This window comes from Penicillium vulpinum (genome assembly GCF_028829585.1).
Source record: "Penicillium vulpinum strain IBT 29486 chromosome Unknown utg000001l_segment0_segment0, whole genome shotgun sequence".
In the NCBI taxonomy this organism is placed as follows: Eukaryota; Fungi; Ascomycota; class Eurotiomycetes; order Eurotiales; family Aspergillaceae; genus Penicillium; species Penicillium vulpinum.
The window spans coordinates 7,641,037-7,659,806 of record NW_026643241.1 but is presented as its reverse complement, the minus strand read 5'-3'; the positions used below and the strand labels follow the sequence as shown (position 1 = coordinate 7,659,806).

The following is an 18,770-nucleotide window of genomic DNA, read 5'->3' as shown; positions in this document are numbered from 1 at the left end:
ACTCTATCATAGCTCAACTGAGACATGTGCCCGCCAGCCTCAGTTCGCACGACAGTATCCAGCATTCTAGAAGGCAAATCCTGACATATTCTACCGACCTGCCATGTGCATTCTTCACCATGCAGGAGAAGACGTCTTGCTCAGCTGCCAAGCCGTCTAGATGATCGTGCTAGTGCACCTGCATGGCCATCGGCGCATTACGTACTCCGTAATTGCTTTTACCTCATGCGGACTACAAGAATCCATACAGCATACATGTGCCTCCTGCAGGGCACCTATACACCGTCCTTGCTATAAGCACTATACTATGAACTAGTTAGACACTATATCAGCGCCAACCCACATAGCCTCGGTCTAGCACGGAGAGTAGCGCGCTAGGAAGCAAGGATGAGTTCCCACCCCCCCCCCCCCCCCCCTTACGGACCCCTCTACTGTCACTGTATACGCCATGGGACACTGGCCCCTCAATCCGTGCTCTGATCCGAGCAGACGCAAAAAAATAAAAAGAACGCATGATGTACAGCGCTTACGAAAGAAGCAAGCCCAGATGCATCAATTCGATAGATCGAACGCTCTCGCCGATCCACCATTTACACTCTCAGCTAACCACCATAACGCCCCGTTCTTCCCTGGGGTTAGCGGATATGTGATATTTGTGATTTAGTATACATCACAGCCAGCCCAAGAGCGGAGCACCAATTGGAAGCGTCCAGCAAGCGACTCGCGCAGCCGTTTTCTTGCGAAAAAAACAAAAAAAGGGTGAGATCAGATCGCTGTCAACGGCTTATGCACGCCACCACCTTTTCTATTTTGTTACAGCACCGATAAAACAAAGCACAAGCTTCCCGGAGCGGATTGGATGGGCTTGCTGAGCTCGTTATGTACGAGGCCCGATTGGGTAGGTGTTGTTCGTCACATCTGAGCGAGCAAAGATGGTGCGGATACGCGGATACGCGCTGCAATCGGGATCACCAGATGGTGGGGGGACTGAAGGTGTGTGCGCTGGTGGTCTTTTTTTATGGGCGTCTACAGAGAAGCACCGAGGCATTTTGTTTAGAGCTTCAATCTTGGGATATAAGAAGGATCGCTCTTTGTTCTGTCCTGTCATCCCAATTTGGTTATAGGTGTATCGTCTGTCTTGTCTCCGGTTTCTGTACATCCCTGTCGCAATGGACGGATCAGTGTCTTGCTCTTCCCCCTTGCGTGTTTTCTAGGTTTGGTTTGATCGAGTCTAGGTTGAGGGTACGAGGCTATGATTATCCTTTTTGCTTTTGCCTTTTCCCTGCGTGTTTTGAGGGGAGGAAGGTTTGGGGGTGCTTATTTGGGGGCGGTTGTGGTTCATGCTTAGGGTTTAACTGTGAGGTTCGTTGAGACCGTTTGCCCTATCTGGACAAAACGGTACTTTGGTGCTTTAATGTGGCTTGGATTGAGTAGAGGATAATGATCAATTGAAAAATAGGATATTCTATGTTGGGATATAGTTATGCAAATATGCACATCGGAGATCAAATAGTATACATGTCGATATTGTACAGTCAAAGCACATCCAGCGCCGAGTCGCTCCCGCTATGCCAATATATCAAAGAAAAGAGAGTCCCAACCATGCCTATATATCCATGAATCAAGGCGCTGAACGGAGAACGTCAGCAACAGCAAGGTCTTCTCCGTCAATCTCTTTAGAAAACCCAGTGCCCTTCCGCACATGCATCAGCAACCGCAAAGCACCGACAGGCGTCACACCCTCAATGCGCCTCGCCATTCCAACACTGACAGGCCGCACGCGCTCAAGGGCCTGTCGTTCCTCATTGCTGATGCCGTGAACCATACCGTAATCCAAATCTGCCGGCAGCAGCAAATTTTCATCCTGTTGGAACCGCTCAGCCATCTTCTCCTGGCGCTTCAGGTATGGCGCATAGCGGCCTTCGATAGCGACGCGGGTGAGGATCTCCGGCGCAAACGAGTGGGGGGTATATACGGCCCCCGTAGGAGATTCGATAGTGGGAATGAGGGCATTGATGTCGGTACCATCCAGACACAAGATATCGAGCGCTGAGCGGATCGAGGTGTCAGAGCGCACCTTGAAGCCCTTGCGAGACCAAGCAGACGATGACATCGTTGTATTGCCAAGGAGAGTCTGCAGCTCCTGGATCTGCGCTTCAGTATCTGAGAAGTGGCTCCAACGCTTGTCGGAGACGACGCCGGCATCGCGGGCCATGCGAGTTAGACGCAGGTCGGCGTTGTCAGAGCGGCTGGAGATGCGATACTCGCTTCGCGTTGTGAATATGCGGTAGGGCTCTGAGACGCCCTTGGTGATGAGGTCGTCGATCATGATTCCGATAAAGCCGTCTGACCGGGTCAGGGTGAGGGGTGATCGGTTCTGCGACTCAAGACCGGCGTTCGTGCCTGCGATGATGCCTTGTCCGGTTGCTTCTTCGTAGCCTGTTGTGCCGTTGATTTGGCCGGCGAGGTAGAGACCGCTGATCAGTTTTGTCTCTAGGGTTGGTCGCAGGTTGCGCGGGTCAATGTAGTCGTATTCAACGCCGTAGCCGGGCTGGAGCATGGTTACGTTCTCGAGACCGCGGATCACTCGCAGCATGGCGTATTGGGCGTCTGCGGGCACGGTCATGGAAATGCCATTCGGGTAGATGACGTCGTTTGGTGCGAAGCCTTCTGGCTCGAGCCAGATCTGGTGCTGGGTCTTGTCCTTGAATCGGATGATCTTTGACTCTAGGGAGGGACAGTATCTTGGCCCACGAACAGTCTCACGAATGTGGATGGATTTGTCCAGATTGGCACGGATGATTTCATGGGCAGCTTCGTTTGTATGGGTCATCCAGCAGGTAAGCTGGCCTTCGTCGCCTACCTCGACGGTTTTGTTGAGATAGGAGAAAGGGTGAGGCGGCGAATCACCCTTTTGCACTTCAAGAGCGCTGAAGTCAATGGTCTTCCTATCCAATCGAGGTGGCGTACCCGTCTTCAAGCGTCCCAATTGGAAGCCAGCTTCACGGAGGGACTTGCTGAGACCATATGTGGGGGCCTCACCCATGCGTCCGGAAGGGAACACATCCATCCCAATATGAATCTCACCACCCAGGAAAGTGCCCGTTGTAATAACCACACGACCAGTAGGGATGACCTCCCCGGATTCCAACCGCACGCCAACAATCTTGCCTTGTGCACCGGAAATATTCTCAATACCTTCCGTGGAGAGCACAATATCAGCCACCTTGCCCTCCACGATGCTCAGATTTTCCGTTCCAGCCAACTCCTCGGACATATACCGCTTGTAGAGATCGCGATCGATTTGCGCACGCGGTCCCCAAACAGCCGGCCCTTTAGAGCGGTTCAAAACTCGAAACATGACACCAGCTTTATCGATAATTCGGCCCGCAACACCGTCCATTGCATCCACCTCACGAATCATTGTTCCCTTTCCAATGCCGCCGAAACTGGGGTTGCACGAACAAACACCGATATTTTCCACCGAGGGCGTGACCAACGCAGTGCGCGCGCCAGATCGAGCGGCAGCAGCACATGCCTCAGATCCAGCATGGCCTCCTCCAATGACAACAACGTCATACGGTCTATAAATGAATCAATAAGCATGGCTCCACATTGACAACAGGAGAGAGTCGCAAACCGTGTATTGTCTGTAACAGTCGCGAAACCACGACTCCGGCCGAGAAATGAGCGGAGCCCGCGGCCCTGACGTGTCAGAGCCACTGACCGTGCTCGAAAAGCCATTGTGAGGTGTAATTCAAATATGAAGCAAAAAAACAGGTACTCCGTATAAGTGAAGATCAAATCAAATCGATAAGCAAAATTGTATTTAGTCACGTGACTGGCCTTATAACCGTTAATCCCGAGGGCCCCGGGCGGTCACACACTGACATAATCTTGCGCCATCGACCAATTGCGGGGCTGCTGATATTAAAGTTGTACAAGCTGATCAGGACATTTTTTCTACAACTGACCCCTCTTTCCATCTGTTAATTCACCAGCTCAACCAGTGAAAAAATATCCAAAAATGAAGGCATACTGGTACGACAACCTCGAAGTAAGCACACACCAATTGGCCGTACCAAGCTTTCCAACCATTTTCAGGTACAGCTCACCAGACTAGAACCAACGCTGATGTCATTTGTTTGTAGGGCGACCAGCGCGAGCCACATGATTCTGGCCGCGCCGTGTCGGAAGATAAGCTCGCCTCGTTAGGCGTCTTTTACAAGCACTGCCCGACAATCGCAGCAGTGGATACCATCGCGGCGGAGCGTGGATATCGTAACCGCGACGAGGTCTGTGTGTCGCCTGCAAGCATGGGCGCCATCTACGAGGAGAAGGTTAAGTCATTCTTCTCGGAGCATTTGCATGAGGATGAGGAGATCCGGTACATTCTCGACGGGGAGGGATACTTCGATGTCCGTGGACAGGAGGACGAGTGGATTCGTATCTGTCTTGTTAAGGAGGATATGATCATTCTTCCTGCGGGTATTTATCATCGGTTTACTACCAATGAGCAGAACGTATGTTCTTTTTGGATTTTTGTGGTTGTGGATTATGAGAGACTGACTTTGTGCAGTATGTTAAGGCCATGCGTCTTTTCCAAGACGAACCTAAGTGGACGCCATTGAACCGTGGTGCGGAGGTTGATGCTAACCCTCACCGGAAGACTTATCTGGAGAATGTGGTCGCTCCTACTGCGACTGTTTAGGATGTATCACTTTTGATATTGAGATGCGTTATGACTGGATTCTTTGCACATATATTACCGAATGATGGAAATCGGAATTCCCTTGAGATTGTCTTGTATCACTTTCGTTGCATGGGGCTTTTTAATGTACACGGGGACAGCAAACCCATAGTAAATCAATCGAAACCATACCTAAGTGGGTAGATAGTGTCGAATGACACTTTTTATTGATGTCAATGGTCTGGGATGCCGGGCGTGCCCACTGGGGTACCCGACGGCATGGCACCAGGCATATCAAAATGGTCACTCCCTTGTCTCGTCATACTTGAGCTGCGCAAACCGCCCATATCAACATTGAAATTTCTCGTGCGTGAGCCCAACCGTGCATCCAGGCCACCACGGAAGCGCAGCCCCTCCTGTTCCCGACCATGGTCGTCGGAGAACCGAGGTGGCCCCGATGCTTCGGTAGAGCCAGCACTACGCGGTGGTACCGCGGACCCGGCATCTGAATCCTCGCCGGGTCGAACACCTGTCCTGCCCATGCGTGGCCACAGGTCTGGAAGTCCGACGACTTGCACTCGAGGCTCAACGACGCGTTCCTCAAACCATGCGTGGACTCGCGCTTCAACGAGCTGGGCTATCTTTGGTACATCCTGCAGTCGGCTGCGGGATCCGATGAGCGAGCGCACGGAGAGGTCTAGGCGGTAATCTGGGAGGAAAGAAAATGCAACATTGCTTTTTGGGCTGCTTTTTTGTGGGATATGGTTTTGTGAGGTTGTTTCCTCTCCAGGGCCAGAGGGTCGATTCCCTGCGTTGTACCCTGGGTCTGATGTGGGGGGTGCTGGTGATCCAGCGGGCGTTTGAAGTGGTTCTGGTGGTTCGGTTGATGCTGGGATCAAGGATATACAAAGTGTTCCCGAGAATCTGACTACTGATACTGATAGCGCTACTGGCAGGATAGCAGAGCGCGGTTTGGGGTAGTTCAGGACCATGGAGGTCTCGACAGCAATGGAAAGGTTGTCGTCACTGAGGTCGACATCCAGTAGCGCCTGTAGCCGTCCACCGTCCGACATGGGGTCGTCAACGGCGATGATGCGACAGTTGCTGAAAATGGGGAACTCTTCGCCTAGTGAGATATCGGTGACGTTTATCTTGTCTATAAAGGATGGTTTCTTCTCCGGGTTGTTCATGGCCGCCGTTAGGGAGCTGAGGATTGATGAAGTGGGCGAGTCCTTGAGAGAATAGGCTGTCTCCCTGTACTGAGCAATTGTCTGTGCAATGAGCACATTGAACCAGTCCAGCGACTCAGGCTGATGCGACGAGTGATGCATCCGGTGTCGGCCATGTTTGCTAGTAGGGTTGGTAGGAATGGCACTGTAGTAGGTTTTGCGTAGGATAGAGCGGGTGTTTGTAGAGGTAGAAGGTACGGGACGAAGAACATTCGATGTGGACGGTTTTTCTCGTAATGATTTCTGGCTATCTTGAGGGGGGGTTATAGACGGAGCTGTAGCGGCGGTGTGTTGTGCGGTTTGACATGCCCCGGGACGGAGGGGGCGGGGCTTCACCAAAGATGAAAAACTTGATGAAAGCGCCAATCAGTAGGACTACTGAGAGCTGGCCGAGAAGAAATCCTTGGGTAAAGGACAAGCTGAAAGGGTGTTAGCAAGATCCTATGGTCCACTCCACGGGTAGAGGGCATACGAGGATTGAGGCGCGAACGGCGCGGGCTCATCTGCATTATTGTCAACACACCAATTCCAGACCTTCGAGGTAGCACTACTCACGTTGTTGAAGCACCATTGTCAGCGGCTGTCGACAATGGTTGTTTACGGTCCCATCCCCAGATAGAGAAGAAGTTCCAGCTTTCGGATCTCCAGGCTGGCCGAACAGCTTCTCTTATCGCTGATATGCCATCCTCGACCGCCTGCCTCTAAAGATTTAAGGAAGCACTCTTATCTAGTTCGGGCCTAGCGTCCCTGGCATCTATAAGAAAAAGATGTACAAAGTACGAGATAATGCCTGCCACTTGAAATTCAACGTTCCTTTTTCCCTCGGAGTTGACTTGATTATACTCTTGGAGTCATTCTCTTGTTGGGGATAATCATCCAACGCACCGGAGAAACTTGAACTCCAAAAGATATATATAACTAGTAGCATCCTTACGGAGTAGATGTCACTCTATTGCGTACTTCACTCAATGACACTTATATCCTGCTGGATACCAATAGATCCCCAGAAGGATATTTATTACCCGTTCATTTACATAGGACAACACCCCTGAGCTTCTTGGTCGACTCACTGATCATCATCTGAGTGCCCTAAATGCTCACTCAGTACGAACTGAGTGTAGTGATCAGTGGTTTGAGTACGTTATATCAATAATCTTCAGGGCTCGATGTGACATTCTTATAATTGCGGGTGGTCTATGATATATTGCCGACGCAGGCTCAACCTCCGCATTACCATGCACAAAAGCTTTAGAAGCTATATCGCTTTAGGCACCCCCACCTCTGCTAGGGACTCCGTCAAACCCAACCTGACCCAATTATCGATCTCCTTCGTTGTAGCCACGGCAATTATCCCAATCATACCCAACGAATTAACCCCAGCCTCCTTATTAATCCCGCCCTGTCTCCTCGGCAGCACGATCATCCATCTCTTGGTAAGAATTATATTATGTGGACAGACTGCCCCGGGCGGTGCACTTGCCATATAGTCCCCGCCCACCTTGGTAGCCTCCTCCAGCAGGTCTTTGTAAGCCCCGATCAATGTAGCAGGCGTCACCTCACCCTCAAAGCGTCGATAGAACCACTCCAACGGAACTTTCGTCTCAGGCTCGTTGGGAGCATCCAGAAAGGCCGCAAAACTGTTTGACGGCATGGGCATCAACTGCATATGCTTATGCAACCGACTACATCCACCGTTCTGGCCGCAGTTGTAAAACCCAACGTAGTCCCTCTCCATAGACACCAGTATCTGCCACATGCTTCCTAGATCGGCCTCGTTGAGCGCCTCATACTGTCGTTTGTATCCATCACTCGTGAGAAGCATAAGGTGAGGCCGCGCAAAGCAGAACTTGTTCACGATCAAAAAGTGGCTATCTAGCGCGCCGAGCTCAAACCCAGTGGTGCTGATGTCACTGCCTTCTCGCTTTTCGGACTTTGGGGTATCGGCCTCGGACTGGGGCTGGGCGGTTGTTAGGGTGGGCTTTTTGGCGAGAGCAGAAGTAAGAACAAATTGGAACTTAGTAATCGCGTTAGTAGAAGTTTGATTCGGGTTATGGTTGGGGAAGAGATGACTACTTTGAGGTGGCCGTCAATGTGCTCGATTATTTGCTGTTTGTCGTCGTATAGAACGAGGCCAGATTGGACGAGGTTATCGAATTTGGAGAGAACGAGGGATTCTTCCATTTTGGGGGTGACTTCCTTGTGGGCTTTGTTAGAAGGAAGCCTATGGTCTATGTACGTGGCTGGAGATGAGATAGAAATTTGGCCCCAGGGGAAGTTTCAGCTTATTTATAGTTCGATACTGCTTGAACTTCCGGAAAATTAATACTAAGTATGCACTATGGATATCGTCAACGCATATATAAAAAAGACGGTATGTATCATTCCATAGTTATACAATCCGAGTGAACAAAACAGATTACTAGTACATGCTAGTAGTAAGAATGGAGGGTTGATGCTGAACAGGGGAATGTGGCACGTGCATGGAGTGTTGTCCTCTAGGGCTTGGAGAAACCCAGACCCTCCACAGCGCTTAACTATATTCGGTGGAGTCTGATAACGACGCGTGGACTTGTCAAATCTCCAATTCCAATGGATTCATCCTCCCTGCAGGGGGCTCAATTATTTCTTTTTTCCTTGTAGCTTGATTGCCATAATACCCTTACGCCATAGGCACTGAATGTTACTTTCAATCTCGGTGAAACATATGGCAATCCATATATGTATCTCGTAGATCTAATATACGGCATTGTATTAGACATCTCAAGCATAGACCTAAATAGAAACATCCTTGTCTTGTTCTCGACACTCAATGTGTGGAGGGTAGGGTGGTCTAGGGCTAGCAGTTGACGGATACTATCTCACTGTCCAGCCCACAAAGTCCTATCATAGCCTTGCGGCCCTAGAGAGTTACAAGAACTGTGGGTTCTCGTTCAATAAAACTGCCATATAGGACTTCTTTTTCCTTTGGTTCTACGTTAAACAATATGGGTACTCAGGCCACTAAAGTTAAAAGACGAGACGCAACGAGGACGAAGTCAAGACCTTACCCCATGTGGTGGACTCGATCCCGCTCATTGTTTGTATAGCTCTTGTTGCTACTGTATCGGACCGATTCACATACTATGCCGTCACCACTCCATGGAGTAATTATCCAAACCCTCTAACGTGGAATCAATGGGTCTTGACCACCTCCAGAGAGCTATATGCAAGATGATCGCGATAGTATTGAGGTCCCAGGAGCTCTAGGTCTTAGTCAAGCAACCGCAACCAAAATCCCCAATGCACTCTCATTCATCTCATTCATAGCCCCCTCTACATTTTGCTATTCTCTCAGACACACGGATAGGGTGATACAAAACATTATGCATCTCTTTCATGTTAGTTACGCGTACCTCTCATATGCGAGCTGAAGCTGATCATTGCTAGCCCCAATACATGTGGATGTATAGTGCTCTTTGTCACATCACTTCCAGGGGTTAACCCAAGATTCTGCCAATGTTTTGGATTGGCTCTTGCTATGGTCCTGCTGGGTCTAGGAATTGGGGGCATCAAGGCCACTGTATCCCCCTTCATCGGTGATCAATATACAGTTTTCACTCCACAGTTAGTAGTGACGAGGAAGGGCGAGAGAGTCATTGCGGATCGTACCTTGACTCTCCAATATATATATATATATATATATAATGTTTTCTACTGGTATGGAGCATCCCGTTGCAGAAATGTGCAGCTAACTGATATGGCGAAAGGTTCACCGACATTGGAAGTCTCTCTCTGATTGCTTCAACGTATTTGGAGAAAGAACCTGGCGTATTTTCTGCTTGCTTTTGCTGAGATCTTAGGACATGTGTAGCCCCGTACAGGCCTTGCGGCGGGTCACTGCTTCGATTGGATCTGCTTTGGGAATGGTTCTCTCGCCAGTTGCGGTTAATCCGAAGGTGATGTACTTGTACATGGGACTAGCAGCAACCATGATTGCTGCTGCTCCCGCTTTCTGGGTGTCATTTGGGAATTATGACAAGATTGATGATGAACTGAATGAGACCGGATTGATATAGCCCGATAACCATAAGATACTACCGCCAAAGCGCATCCATAAGAGGGCCATGTCTGAGTTTGCACGTTCTGAACACAATTGACTTACAACCTGTGTCATTTATAAATATACGTGTAGTATTCAAGGGAAATGTTCCCAAACATTGTATTGACTTCTTGCTATATTTGGATAGTGGGTGGGCAACACCACTATGGACTATGCGCTCAAGAATAACAGTAGTACATTTTAATTATTCTACTGGCACAGAAGGTAATTATATTTATTTTGCAATGAGTTTTTAGTTTGCTACATGATTGGAGCTACTGCCCTATTTCAATACCACTGCACATGCGTGGCTGTCAAAGATATGATCTGTCATTATCAATATTCAAAATTAAGCAGATATGCACAACGTCAGCAGCCCGTCTATTCATAGCAGGCAATACTGTTGAATCTGTCATGCAGGAATCGGATAAGGAAGGACGCGTCATTCTTAACGTAACAAAACGGATATATATTTTAACGTATACAGACGTACGTACCCCTTGTCCTTCTCCAACAAGACTTCTGTAGTATCAATGCACTCGCCTCCGAGATTCTAAATGTGGCGTCCGGGCTAACTACTAGAACGGGCCTAACACGTGGGATTCCTAGTCGTATATTAGGCAGAATGAAAAAAAATGGAGAGTACAATTATACACGCAGATGGTGGCCAGAACATCGCTAATGCAGGGAGTTGTTCTAGACACTGCGACAGGCACCAGCAATATACACTATATCATGCCGCCCGGGCCGAGATAAGCCACTTTATGCAAGCCGCGTATAACGATCTCGGTACACCGTCGTATCAACCTGCCAACAGCCTGGAGATGAAGATCATACCTAGATTGGGGCGCTTGGCAGAAATGCAAACTGGATATAGTTAAGTAGGTATTTTGTTAAACTCATCGCAACAAAGGGAATCTTGTACAGAGTAGCATACCTAGTGGTTAAACAACCATGCCTCAACTTAGGCAACCGTCGTTTCCGCTTCTAAGCGCTCTTCTATTTTTGGAGATTTCGTTTTTTTCTCCTACAACATACAAGATTGCTATTCTTGGTCGAAAATTAAAGCATGAAAGACATCATGGCCAATATGACCTGGTAGGCCAACTGCAAAACTAATCTGTACGAGGATTAAGGTCACCAGAGACTGACCTCGGGAATTGTTCCACCGTTGATGAGAATACAAAGGTTAGACATAGGTGGTGCTCGACCCTAATTCTGTCAATATATTTAGAAGATAGAGAGAAGTGATCACCAGGGAATGGAGTCCTGCGTTTTTTATACGAACGAACTATGTACATCTACTCCGTATTTTGTATAGCCTCATACATAGTATAAATGACCTGCGCTAATCCCTTCTGGGTATAGTTTCTAAGGAAGGAGCGCACTAGTCAGCAACACGTGATATACACACTGATCTGCCTCGGTGGAGCTGGCGTTGAGGTCCACCTGACTCAGTGGGCCCGAGTCAGCTCAAATAGGAAAGCCCCGCCAGATGAGTACTCCTGGGCAATATACAAACCCTTGCCCAAGAATGGGCTTAGTAAAATCACTCCAGGACTTGACGATAATCGAGTCATGGAGCGATGGAAAGCTGAAATCCACTACTTTCTACCATGTCACGGAGGATGAGGAGGTTTTCTTCGGCTACGCGTCAAAAAAATAAGCGCGAAATGACCATTCTAGAGTTCAATTCATCTCTCCAACGCGTCCAAGACCAAGATATATATCCAGAGATACCCACCGACACCCCCTTGACACTTGCACCGGAAGGGCTAGATGCTTCTTTGGTTTATGTGAAACGACCAGGCCTACAGTGGTACGACGATATGATCGGCACAAACCATCTCCCCAAGGCCGTTCTTGATGAGACAATCGTCATGGAGCAGATCTCACAATCACCTCACCAAAATATCATTCGATATTACGGCTGTCGTGTGAGACGCGGTTATATCACGTCTATCGTTCTCGAGCGGCTTGATCAAACTCTGAGCCAGTTTGCCTCGACATCTGATTTTCAACAGCTTGACAAAGTCAAGTTTTTCGAATCTCTCAAGTCAGCGGTGGAGCACCTTCACACTTTGGGTCTAGCACATAACGACATCAACCCGGATAATATTATGGTGAAGAATGGATCGCCAGTGTTGATTGACTTCGATTCCTGTCAGCCTTTCGGGAAACGCTTACAGTCTTTGGGCACGGAGGGATGGTATGAAAAGCTGTTTTATACTTCCGAAAAGGAACATGACATATATTCTCTCGGAAAATTATAGGACTGGCTTTAGGCTGCTAAGTGACGTGGAGCGATTGTGGAGCAACGCCCACATTTTATATTTTGCGGCTATCTTCTTTTCATTCTGGTTATAACACTAGCAGGGGAAAGGACATCACAAAGGCATAAGCGGCCGGCGACTCTTGTAAAGCAACAGCAACCATCAAACATCTGATCACTCCCCGACACATACCAGCTGTACTTACTGCCATTCTTCAGGTCTTGTCTTAAGTTCAATTGCTCAAGTATTTTTCCATCTGTAATTTGGCCTGCTCGCTGATCTGCTGGCTGGTTGGAGGCTTTAACTCAACTGGCGGATTTGTCGGTTTGTTCGTGTTCTGGCTTTTCCATCTGCCCAACGTATATTCCTTCAACGTACTTGCGTTGTAAGCGATGACTGCGAAAAATCCAGACAGAAAAATAGAAACACCAACTTGAGTCAAAGAGAAGTAATTTGTCAGACAGTGCTTGATACCGCATATACTAGGGTGAGAACTCACAGATAATAGGAAATATTACGCGTCCTTGGAGGCGGACATCATCGCCCACATGAGGGGAATCGGAGATATCCAACTCAAGTAGACTGTTTAGGAAAGAGGCAGGGAGCTGCGAATATATCAGATATAAACATGCGACAGCTGGAATGGATATGCACTTACGAAGAGAATTGTCACGACTGTGAACGCCATGATTGTGTCGCTCTGTCTCGCAGTACCTTCGCTTTGCTTCCGTGAAAACTCGGTCTCGACAATATTGGCTTGCTTCTGCTTCAAGTCCAGTAGCATGTCAATGGCCTGTTGTACAAACTCAGCCTCCTTGACCATTTCCGTAATCTCTTTCTTGACCTCAGAAGGTGTGTCATAGGTGAAAGTAGCGTCTGGGTTAGATCCGTCCCTCCAGATTTGCTTCCAAACGTTTTCCTGATCTAGAGCTAGGGATTTGAGCATGTTGAGCTCATCACAAATGTCCTTGACTTCTCGGAGTAACTCTGTCTCGCCGGCGATGTCACCGTATGGGTTATATGTGTCTCTTCTTTTCCAAGGTCTATGCTTGTTTTTGAACAAGCGACCAATGAGTCCAGTCTCTTGTTTCACATTCTGGTTTTCACCTGGTCCCTTGTTCTCTACTAGTAGCTTGGTCGCATTCGCTTGACCCTCATTGTCTGTCGCTGGACCATCAAGTGACTTCTGAAATAAATCGAACAGGTGCGCTTCCTTGTCGCGCTTTTTTATATCAATCATTAGTCTAGACCTACACTTTCTGGAATCATTGGCTCTACTTACCACGTTCAAGATAGCCGCACGATATACACTCAAAGGGGATTTCTTATTCCCCAATACTTCAACATCTTTCTTGTTAAAAAGACTCGTGGCCGTACTGAGGATCAGCTCTTGAATGTTTTCAACCGATACGGAAGAGTTCTTTTTTTGGGTTCGAAGGTCATTCAAAACCCGTTGGAGAAAGCTGCTTTCGGTCTCATCCATCTCTTGTGTTGTACTTGTGATAACGGTCTCTAGTGTAATGAGATATTAGTTAGGCAACTGTAATAGAACAAGGATATCTACAAGTTCATACTTTCGTCAAGTATCCAAAGCCACAGCTGATTCACAATGAGAATCTTGCGTACATCATCGGCTGCTTGAGGCCCGTTGTTTGGTTGTCGGTTCTCCAGCAGCTCTAATTTTGTTCTACTCTTGCTTTCTGTCTGTTTGAGCCTTGAATCTGTGCTACGCCACAACACCTGATCCTTATCTCTTGTCGTGGTGTCTTCAAGGGATGAATAGTAGTACTGATCGAGAGTCATGTGGGCATGGACAATTTGTTGTCCTTCGGTAATCCGAGAAGGGTGGGATCTGTCGGCCTCGATGGCAGTTCCACTTCTAGTTACGGGGATGAGGTTCCATGGTCCTTAAGGATTGCTAGAATAGGCATAGTAGTTTTGATTTTACTATGGTTCGTCAGGTACCTCTATCAAGTCCCTCTAAATTTCTTCTTTCTTTTCTTTCCTTTTCACACCTCTGACTTTAACTTCAAACAACTCTCACTCATCTCTCACTCATCTCTCACCTTTACTTATTTCTCAATTCTCTACTTATTCACCTCTCTATCATCTCAAGTTCTCTTCAGTTACTCGTGAGCCCTCAACACCCAAGAACCTTGAGCCAATCTGAGGCAAGGGGACTTCTTACTTTTCTTTCACTTTGTACTCAAATCGATTTCTGCACATCCTCTATTCGGCACTCGGCTGAGTCAACTTGACTATGGAATGTTCTCAGTCTAACTCTTCTACCTCGCCTAACTCTGCAACTTCACCCGTATCCACAAAATCTCCATCGAAAATTCCGAGAAGGATCAGCTCCAGAAGGATTGCTCTTCCCGATTTGAAATCTGCACTGGAAAGGGCGGTTAAGGCCAGATATTCACGGTTCTCGTCAAGCGCAGAACTAGACGCACTCCTTCCCGTGATCGGACCATCACTGATTCGCACACAAGAGCCCCGCAAGATTTTGGTCCGAGCTGGCTGAGAAAACATTCACTTCAGAGATTGGCCCCAAGACAAGGCATGAGATCGAAGTACAGCTAACTGTTTGTATCTGTAGCATGGCTTTTACAGACACAATTCGAGGACTCACTATCTTCGCTAACACTTGGTTTGCCACTTTGAATGATTACTATCCAATCATTTGACTGTTCAAAATCATCAATATGTCCAAAGAAATTCAGCTTGAGGAGCTCTTTGTGGCTCTTTCCTCAATTGATTTCTACGGGTTAAGTATAACTGGTATTGCTAAACTCTGAGAAGTCATCTATAGGTAACCTTGGAAGTAAAGCAAAGCGTAATAAAAATGGAAGGCACAACTGAGCAGAGATGGTTATTATCTCAAAAGAGGATCTTACGTAGATAATAACATACTATCCTTTACCATCAATGGTGTGTTGTCCACGGGTACAAACAGATAGGTCAGCGCCTTAATACCTATTGCGGTCCGCGTGCAGAAGCAAATGCTAACATGCCTTTAGTTATATGAATTTCTTCTTCTCCTTCTCCTTCTGCTTGTATAGCACTTTTGGTAAATTCAGACCTTTTGACAGTCAAAGACTCTACTGACATGGGATAATGTAGCAATCAAGCCAATCCTCCCCGGGCCCTGCCCGCATCCAGTATATACTTCAGTGAGTCTGCATTTGTCACTATCGCTGATGGTATAGAGATGCTGATCGCTAACAGAGGCCCTGCGACCCGCTTTTGTTTCTTACCTCCGAAGTATGCCGAAGTCCAGCCCCATCTCTGCACCACTTCGAGAAGCACTCATTGAGTGCTTCCGAACAACCACCCGCCTAGTCCGCCCAGAACTGCGTCATCAACTCGTTTTAGTTGGCGGCACTGCCAGCATTGCCCACGGCTCGGCCTTCTACACCGAGGACGTGGATGTTGTGGCCCCAAGCAATGTTCTACAAGACATCTGCAAGGGAGTGATGGACGGCGCCCTCAATTACTCTCTCGAGCCCGACGGCAAGATCGCGTTTGATGCTAGTCAAGGAATCCGCGTCCGAATTGATCTCATTCAGATCGGAGATTCTATCGAACGGATCCACGCGACAGTACCCTTCTTTGAAGGCTCTGTTGCGTCCATGTCGGACTTATTGAGATTGAGGGCCATGACGGTGGTTGATCGTGGGAGTGATGGACAAGCTGAAGACTTTCGATGGCTACTGTCGGGGGTAGCAAAGGCGGGTCAATTACTTCCAGGGCTCGACGATGAAGAGCTGAAGTATATGCTGGATGCCTGCAGGTTTTGCCTGGGGGGATTGTATTGTTTGGTTTTGTATTCAGTTCTTCAAGAAGAAGATGGCAGGGCTTTTGGTCTTGTTATATAGATATTGATGAGAGTTTTGGAAATTGATACCCAGTGAGCAAGCACTGTGGAGTACTTTTTGGCTCTGTCCCCTCGCATGCTATGTTGTAAGTCTCTATTATGGAAGGTAGGTCCTATGAAAGGTGGCGTTGAAGAGCAACGGAAATTCAATTTCATGACATATCTTATAAAAGGCTCGTTGCAAAGTTCACTTTTCCCGTCCGCCTGCTTCTTCTACCCCTTAGGGAGAAGATTGAAGTTCAACGTCTACAGCCCATGGTAGCTGCATCGAGAGATCCTCTTTCTGATTCCACATGTCTTGGGGAGTCCCCTCAATAGCAGCATTCACAAACAGCGTTTGAGACCCCCATTTCAGTGGATGAGTATCCCCAGAACAGTGGCTAGTAGCAAAGTGCGTCACAGGCGTACCGCACCCGCCCAAGCTTTGCCTGGCTCTGTCTTTCATGTCGGATAGCTTCGCTATAGAACAAGACTGTCCATTGTCGATATCCGTTAGGTGAGAGGGCATGGCGGTAGTTCTGTCACGCCACGTAACAAGCTTTGCACCCCAGCCTTCATGGATGTGGCCGAAGCAATGCATCCGTGGTCGGGCGCGAGCGAGGGCACGAAAGAGGTCCGGGGAGCCTGCCCGTTCACCGGAGTGGGTGTAGTCCATGATTCCCTTCGGCGGCCCATGTGTGATCACAACATCCACGGCGCTAGTACCACTGCCATTGTCGATCATAAAGTCATGGCCTTTGTCGGGGTGGTACTGAAACCCCCAATCTCCAAGGGACGGCGTGTATGGACTGGCATAAACAGTCAGCAAAGCGCCATTCTGTAAATGGAAAGAGTGTACGCCTTCGTCGAGGAAGGTAATCCCTGTGCCTTCAAATAATCTCCTAGCCTCTCCGTCAGATCCGTACGCTTGTTCAACGAGCTCACGCTCTAACGACTGGGCCTCTGCGACCTTTTTGTGAAACATTGGTATGTCCATTGTGAAATCGTGGTTTCCGGCTATGACAAGCTTTAAAGGTGCATTGATGGTCTGGAGCAAACGGATTGACGCTTTGTATTCATGGAGTTGAGATTGGGTGGTGAGATCTCCGCAGTGAATAGCAACGTCTGCATGTTGCTTTGCGGACGGAATGAAGCCAGGTAGACTGTCGATTCCATGGGTGTCTGAGCATATCAAGAAGCGTGTTTTGATGTTTGTTGTACTAGTGACATTATTCTCTGTCATTTTGGTAAGATGTTTGATGACTCGTATATTTCTCGAGGTTGTAAATGGAGCCAACTTGAATGCAATGAATGCAATGAAAAGCGGTGGGGGTGACTGATTGGGCACGGAAGGTTTCGACGTTTCCTACAAACTTTAAGCAGAGGAACTTCCACCGGTGGCCTCAAGAGGCATATAATTACAGTCCACTCCATGGCCTAGAATTTGCCTGAATTATGTCTCTTTATATGCTGTAACCAGGATCAATTTTTGGAAACGTTTACTCCGTACTCTTTCAATACTACTATTATGTATCTCACGACGGTAATACGACTACATAGTAGTATCAAGAAACATAGAAATCCATGGACAGCCATAACAAAAACCCCCCCAAGGTTCCTATCAAGGGCCTAGGGAGGACCATATCCCGATCTGATACACAATAAACTACGAACCTTGAAATGACCTTGGAACCTTTTCATAATGAAAAAAAAATAATTGGCAAGACTAATACGTATGTTGTAGTGGTCTCCCCACTACAATATAAACCGTGATCATCGGATACAACCTGTTCGTGGGTATATCCGGCTTCGAAGAAGGAGCTTGATATAATAGACTCCACCGCGAAGCGCTCGAAAAATTAAATTGGAATTGATAGACAAGATGGGTTATAAATCAGACGCATCTGTGGATATGGGGTGAGGGGTGACATAGATGATTGGATACATTAGATACATTGGGGTACGCATTGTACTTTTGTAATAATCATGGCACCTATTTTCAGGGCCCTGAAACACTTAGACCACACATGAGCGGGGAGACAGATAGATTATGTTTCTCTGTCCTTCTGCTTTTAGCATTGTTCTCTTCACGGAACATATACTGCACAATTGAATACCAGCAATTGACCCAAGCCACACGATATCGTGGAAGGTACTATGGTTTACCTGGGAATTTGATTTATTTGGTCTGACCAAAGCATATACTTATAGTAATGGGTACAAATTACGAGATAACGGCGGTCATTGAAGCGGACGCTCCTATGGTTCAATATCCTGGAGGAGCTGAAAACGGCAATTGAGGGCAACAATTCAGACGCCATGGGCGGGCTTCTGGAAAATTAGGCAGTCCTCAAATCTGTCTTTATTCACTAATTCGAACACGAAGATAATGTTCAGAAAGACGTGACTCCCTTAATGCTTGCAGCAGAATTAGGCTAGCGAGAAATTGCTGAGCTACTCTTAAATAGAGGAGCTAATGTCTTTGCAACAACAGATCTCAAGTCAACTGCTATGCATTTTGCTGCCTAGCAGGGCCATGAAAGCATAGTCGAGATCCGAGAGCAAGCGCCCCAAGAGGGGGCGAGATATTGTTTTTGACTGAGGAACAAGACTCCTAGATATAACAACTATTGAAGGCCGAACG

At 47.8% G+C, this 18,770-nt stretch overlaps 9 protein-coding genes across 9 annotated transcripts; 4 read left to right on the top strand and 5 right to left on the bottom strand.

The window, feature by feature from the left end:
• Positions 1–1,621: 1,621 nt before the first annotated feature.
• N7479_002738 (tRNA modification protein MTO1) lies at positions 1,622–3,744 on the bottom strand (the record flags this gene model as incomplete). The annotated part of the gene is made up of 2 exons (XM_057250435.1): positions 1,622–3,584; positions 3,641–3,744. 2 exons carry the CDS (start codon positions 3,742–3,744, stop codon positions 1,622–1,624), a joined length of 2,067 nt encoding a protein of 688 aa, XP_057114867.1.
• A 283-nt stretch (positions 3,745–4,027) lies between these two features.
• N7479_002737 (acireductone dioxygenase (Ni2+-requiring)) lies at positions 4,028–4,711 on the top strand (the record flags this gene model as incomplete). The annotated part of the gene is made up of 3 exons (XM_057250434.1): positions 4,028–4,057; positions 4,152–4,523; positions 4,580–4,711. The coding sequence occupies 3 exons, from the start codon at positions 4,028–4,030 to the stop codon at positions 4,709–4,711; spliced, it is 534 nt and encodes a 177-aa protein (XP_057114866.1).
• Positions 4,712–4,923: 212 nt separating this feature from the next.
• mmm1 (ERMES complex subunit MMM1) lies at positions 4,924–6,490 on the bottom strand (the record flags this gene model as incomplete). Its single annotated transcript, XM_057250433.1, has 4 exons — positions 4,924–6,166; positions 6,225–6,338; positions 6,392–6,422; positions 6,475–6,490. The coding sequence occupies 4 exons, from the start codon at positions 6,488–6,490 to the stop codon at positions 4,924–4,926; spliced, it is 1,404 nt and encodes a 467-aa protein (XP_057114865.1).
• Positions 6,491–7,174: 684 nt separating this feature from the next.
• N7479_002735 (uncharacterized protein) lies at positions 7,175–8,100 on the bottom strand (the record flags this gene model as incomplete). Its single annotated transcript, XM_057250432.1, has 2 exons — positions 7,175–7,933; positions 7,993–8,100. 2 exons carry the CDS (start codon positions 8,098–8,100, stop codon positions 7,175–7,177), a joined length of 867 nt encoding a protein of 288 aa, XP_057114864.1.
• A 1,661-nt stretch (positions 8,101–9,761) lies between these two features.
• On the top strand, positions 9,762–9,974 carry N7479_002734 (oligopeptide transporter; the record flags this gene model as incomplete). The annotated part of the gene is made up of 1 exon (XM_057250431.1): positions 9,762–9,974. The coding sequence occupies one exon, from the start codon at positions 9,762–9,764 to the stop codon at positions 9,972–9,974; it is 213 nt and encodes a 70-aa protein (XP_057114863.1).
• A 1,696-nt stretch (positions 9,975–11,670) lies between these two features.
• Positions 11,671–12,270, top strand: N7479_002733 (uncharacterized protein; the record flags this gene model as incomplete). Its single annotated transcript, XM_057250430.1, has 1 exon — positions 11,671–12,270. One exon carries the CDS (start codon positions 11,671–11,673, stop codon positions 12,268–12,270), a length of 600 nt encoding a protein of 199 aa, XP_057114862.1.
• A 232-nt stretch (positions 12,271–12,502) lies between these two features.
• On the bottom strand, positions 12,503–14,073 carry N7479_002732 (uncharacterized protein; the record flags this gene model as incomplete). Its single annotated transcript, XM_057250429.1, has 5 exons — positions 12,503–12,666; positions 12,770–12,875; positions 12,929–13,492; positions 13,553–13,782; positions 13,845–14,073. 5 exons carry the CDS (start codon positions 14,071–14,073, stop codon positions 12,503–12,505), a joined length of 1,293 nt encoding a protein of 430 aa, XP_057114861.1.
• A 1,463-nt stretch (positions 14,074–15,536) lies between these two features.
• N7479_002731 (nucleotidyl transferase AbiEii/AbiGii toxin family protein) lies at positions 15,537–16,148 on the top strand (the record flags this gene model as incomplete). Its single annotated transcript, XM_057250428.1, has 1 exon — positions 15,537–16,148. One exon carries the CDS (start codon positions 15,537–15,539, stop codon positions 16,146–16,148), a length of 612 nt encoding a protein of 203 aa, XP_057114860.1.
• A 219-nt stretch (positions 16,149–16,367) lies between these two features.
• On the bottom strand, positions 16,368–17,369 carry N7479_002730 (metallophosphatase domain-containing protein; the record flags this gene model as incomplete). The annotated part of the gene is made up of 1 exon (XM_057250427.1): positions 16,368–17,369. The coding sequence occupies one exon, from the start codon at positions 17,367–17,369 to the stop codon at positions 16,368–16,370; it is 1,002 nt and encodes a 333-aa protein (XP_057114859.1).
• Positions 17,370–18,770: the final 1,401 nt, after the last annotated feature.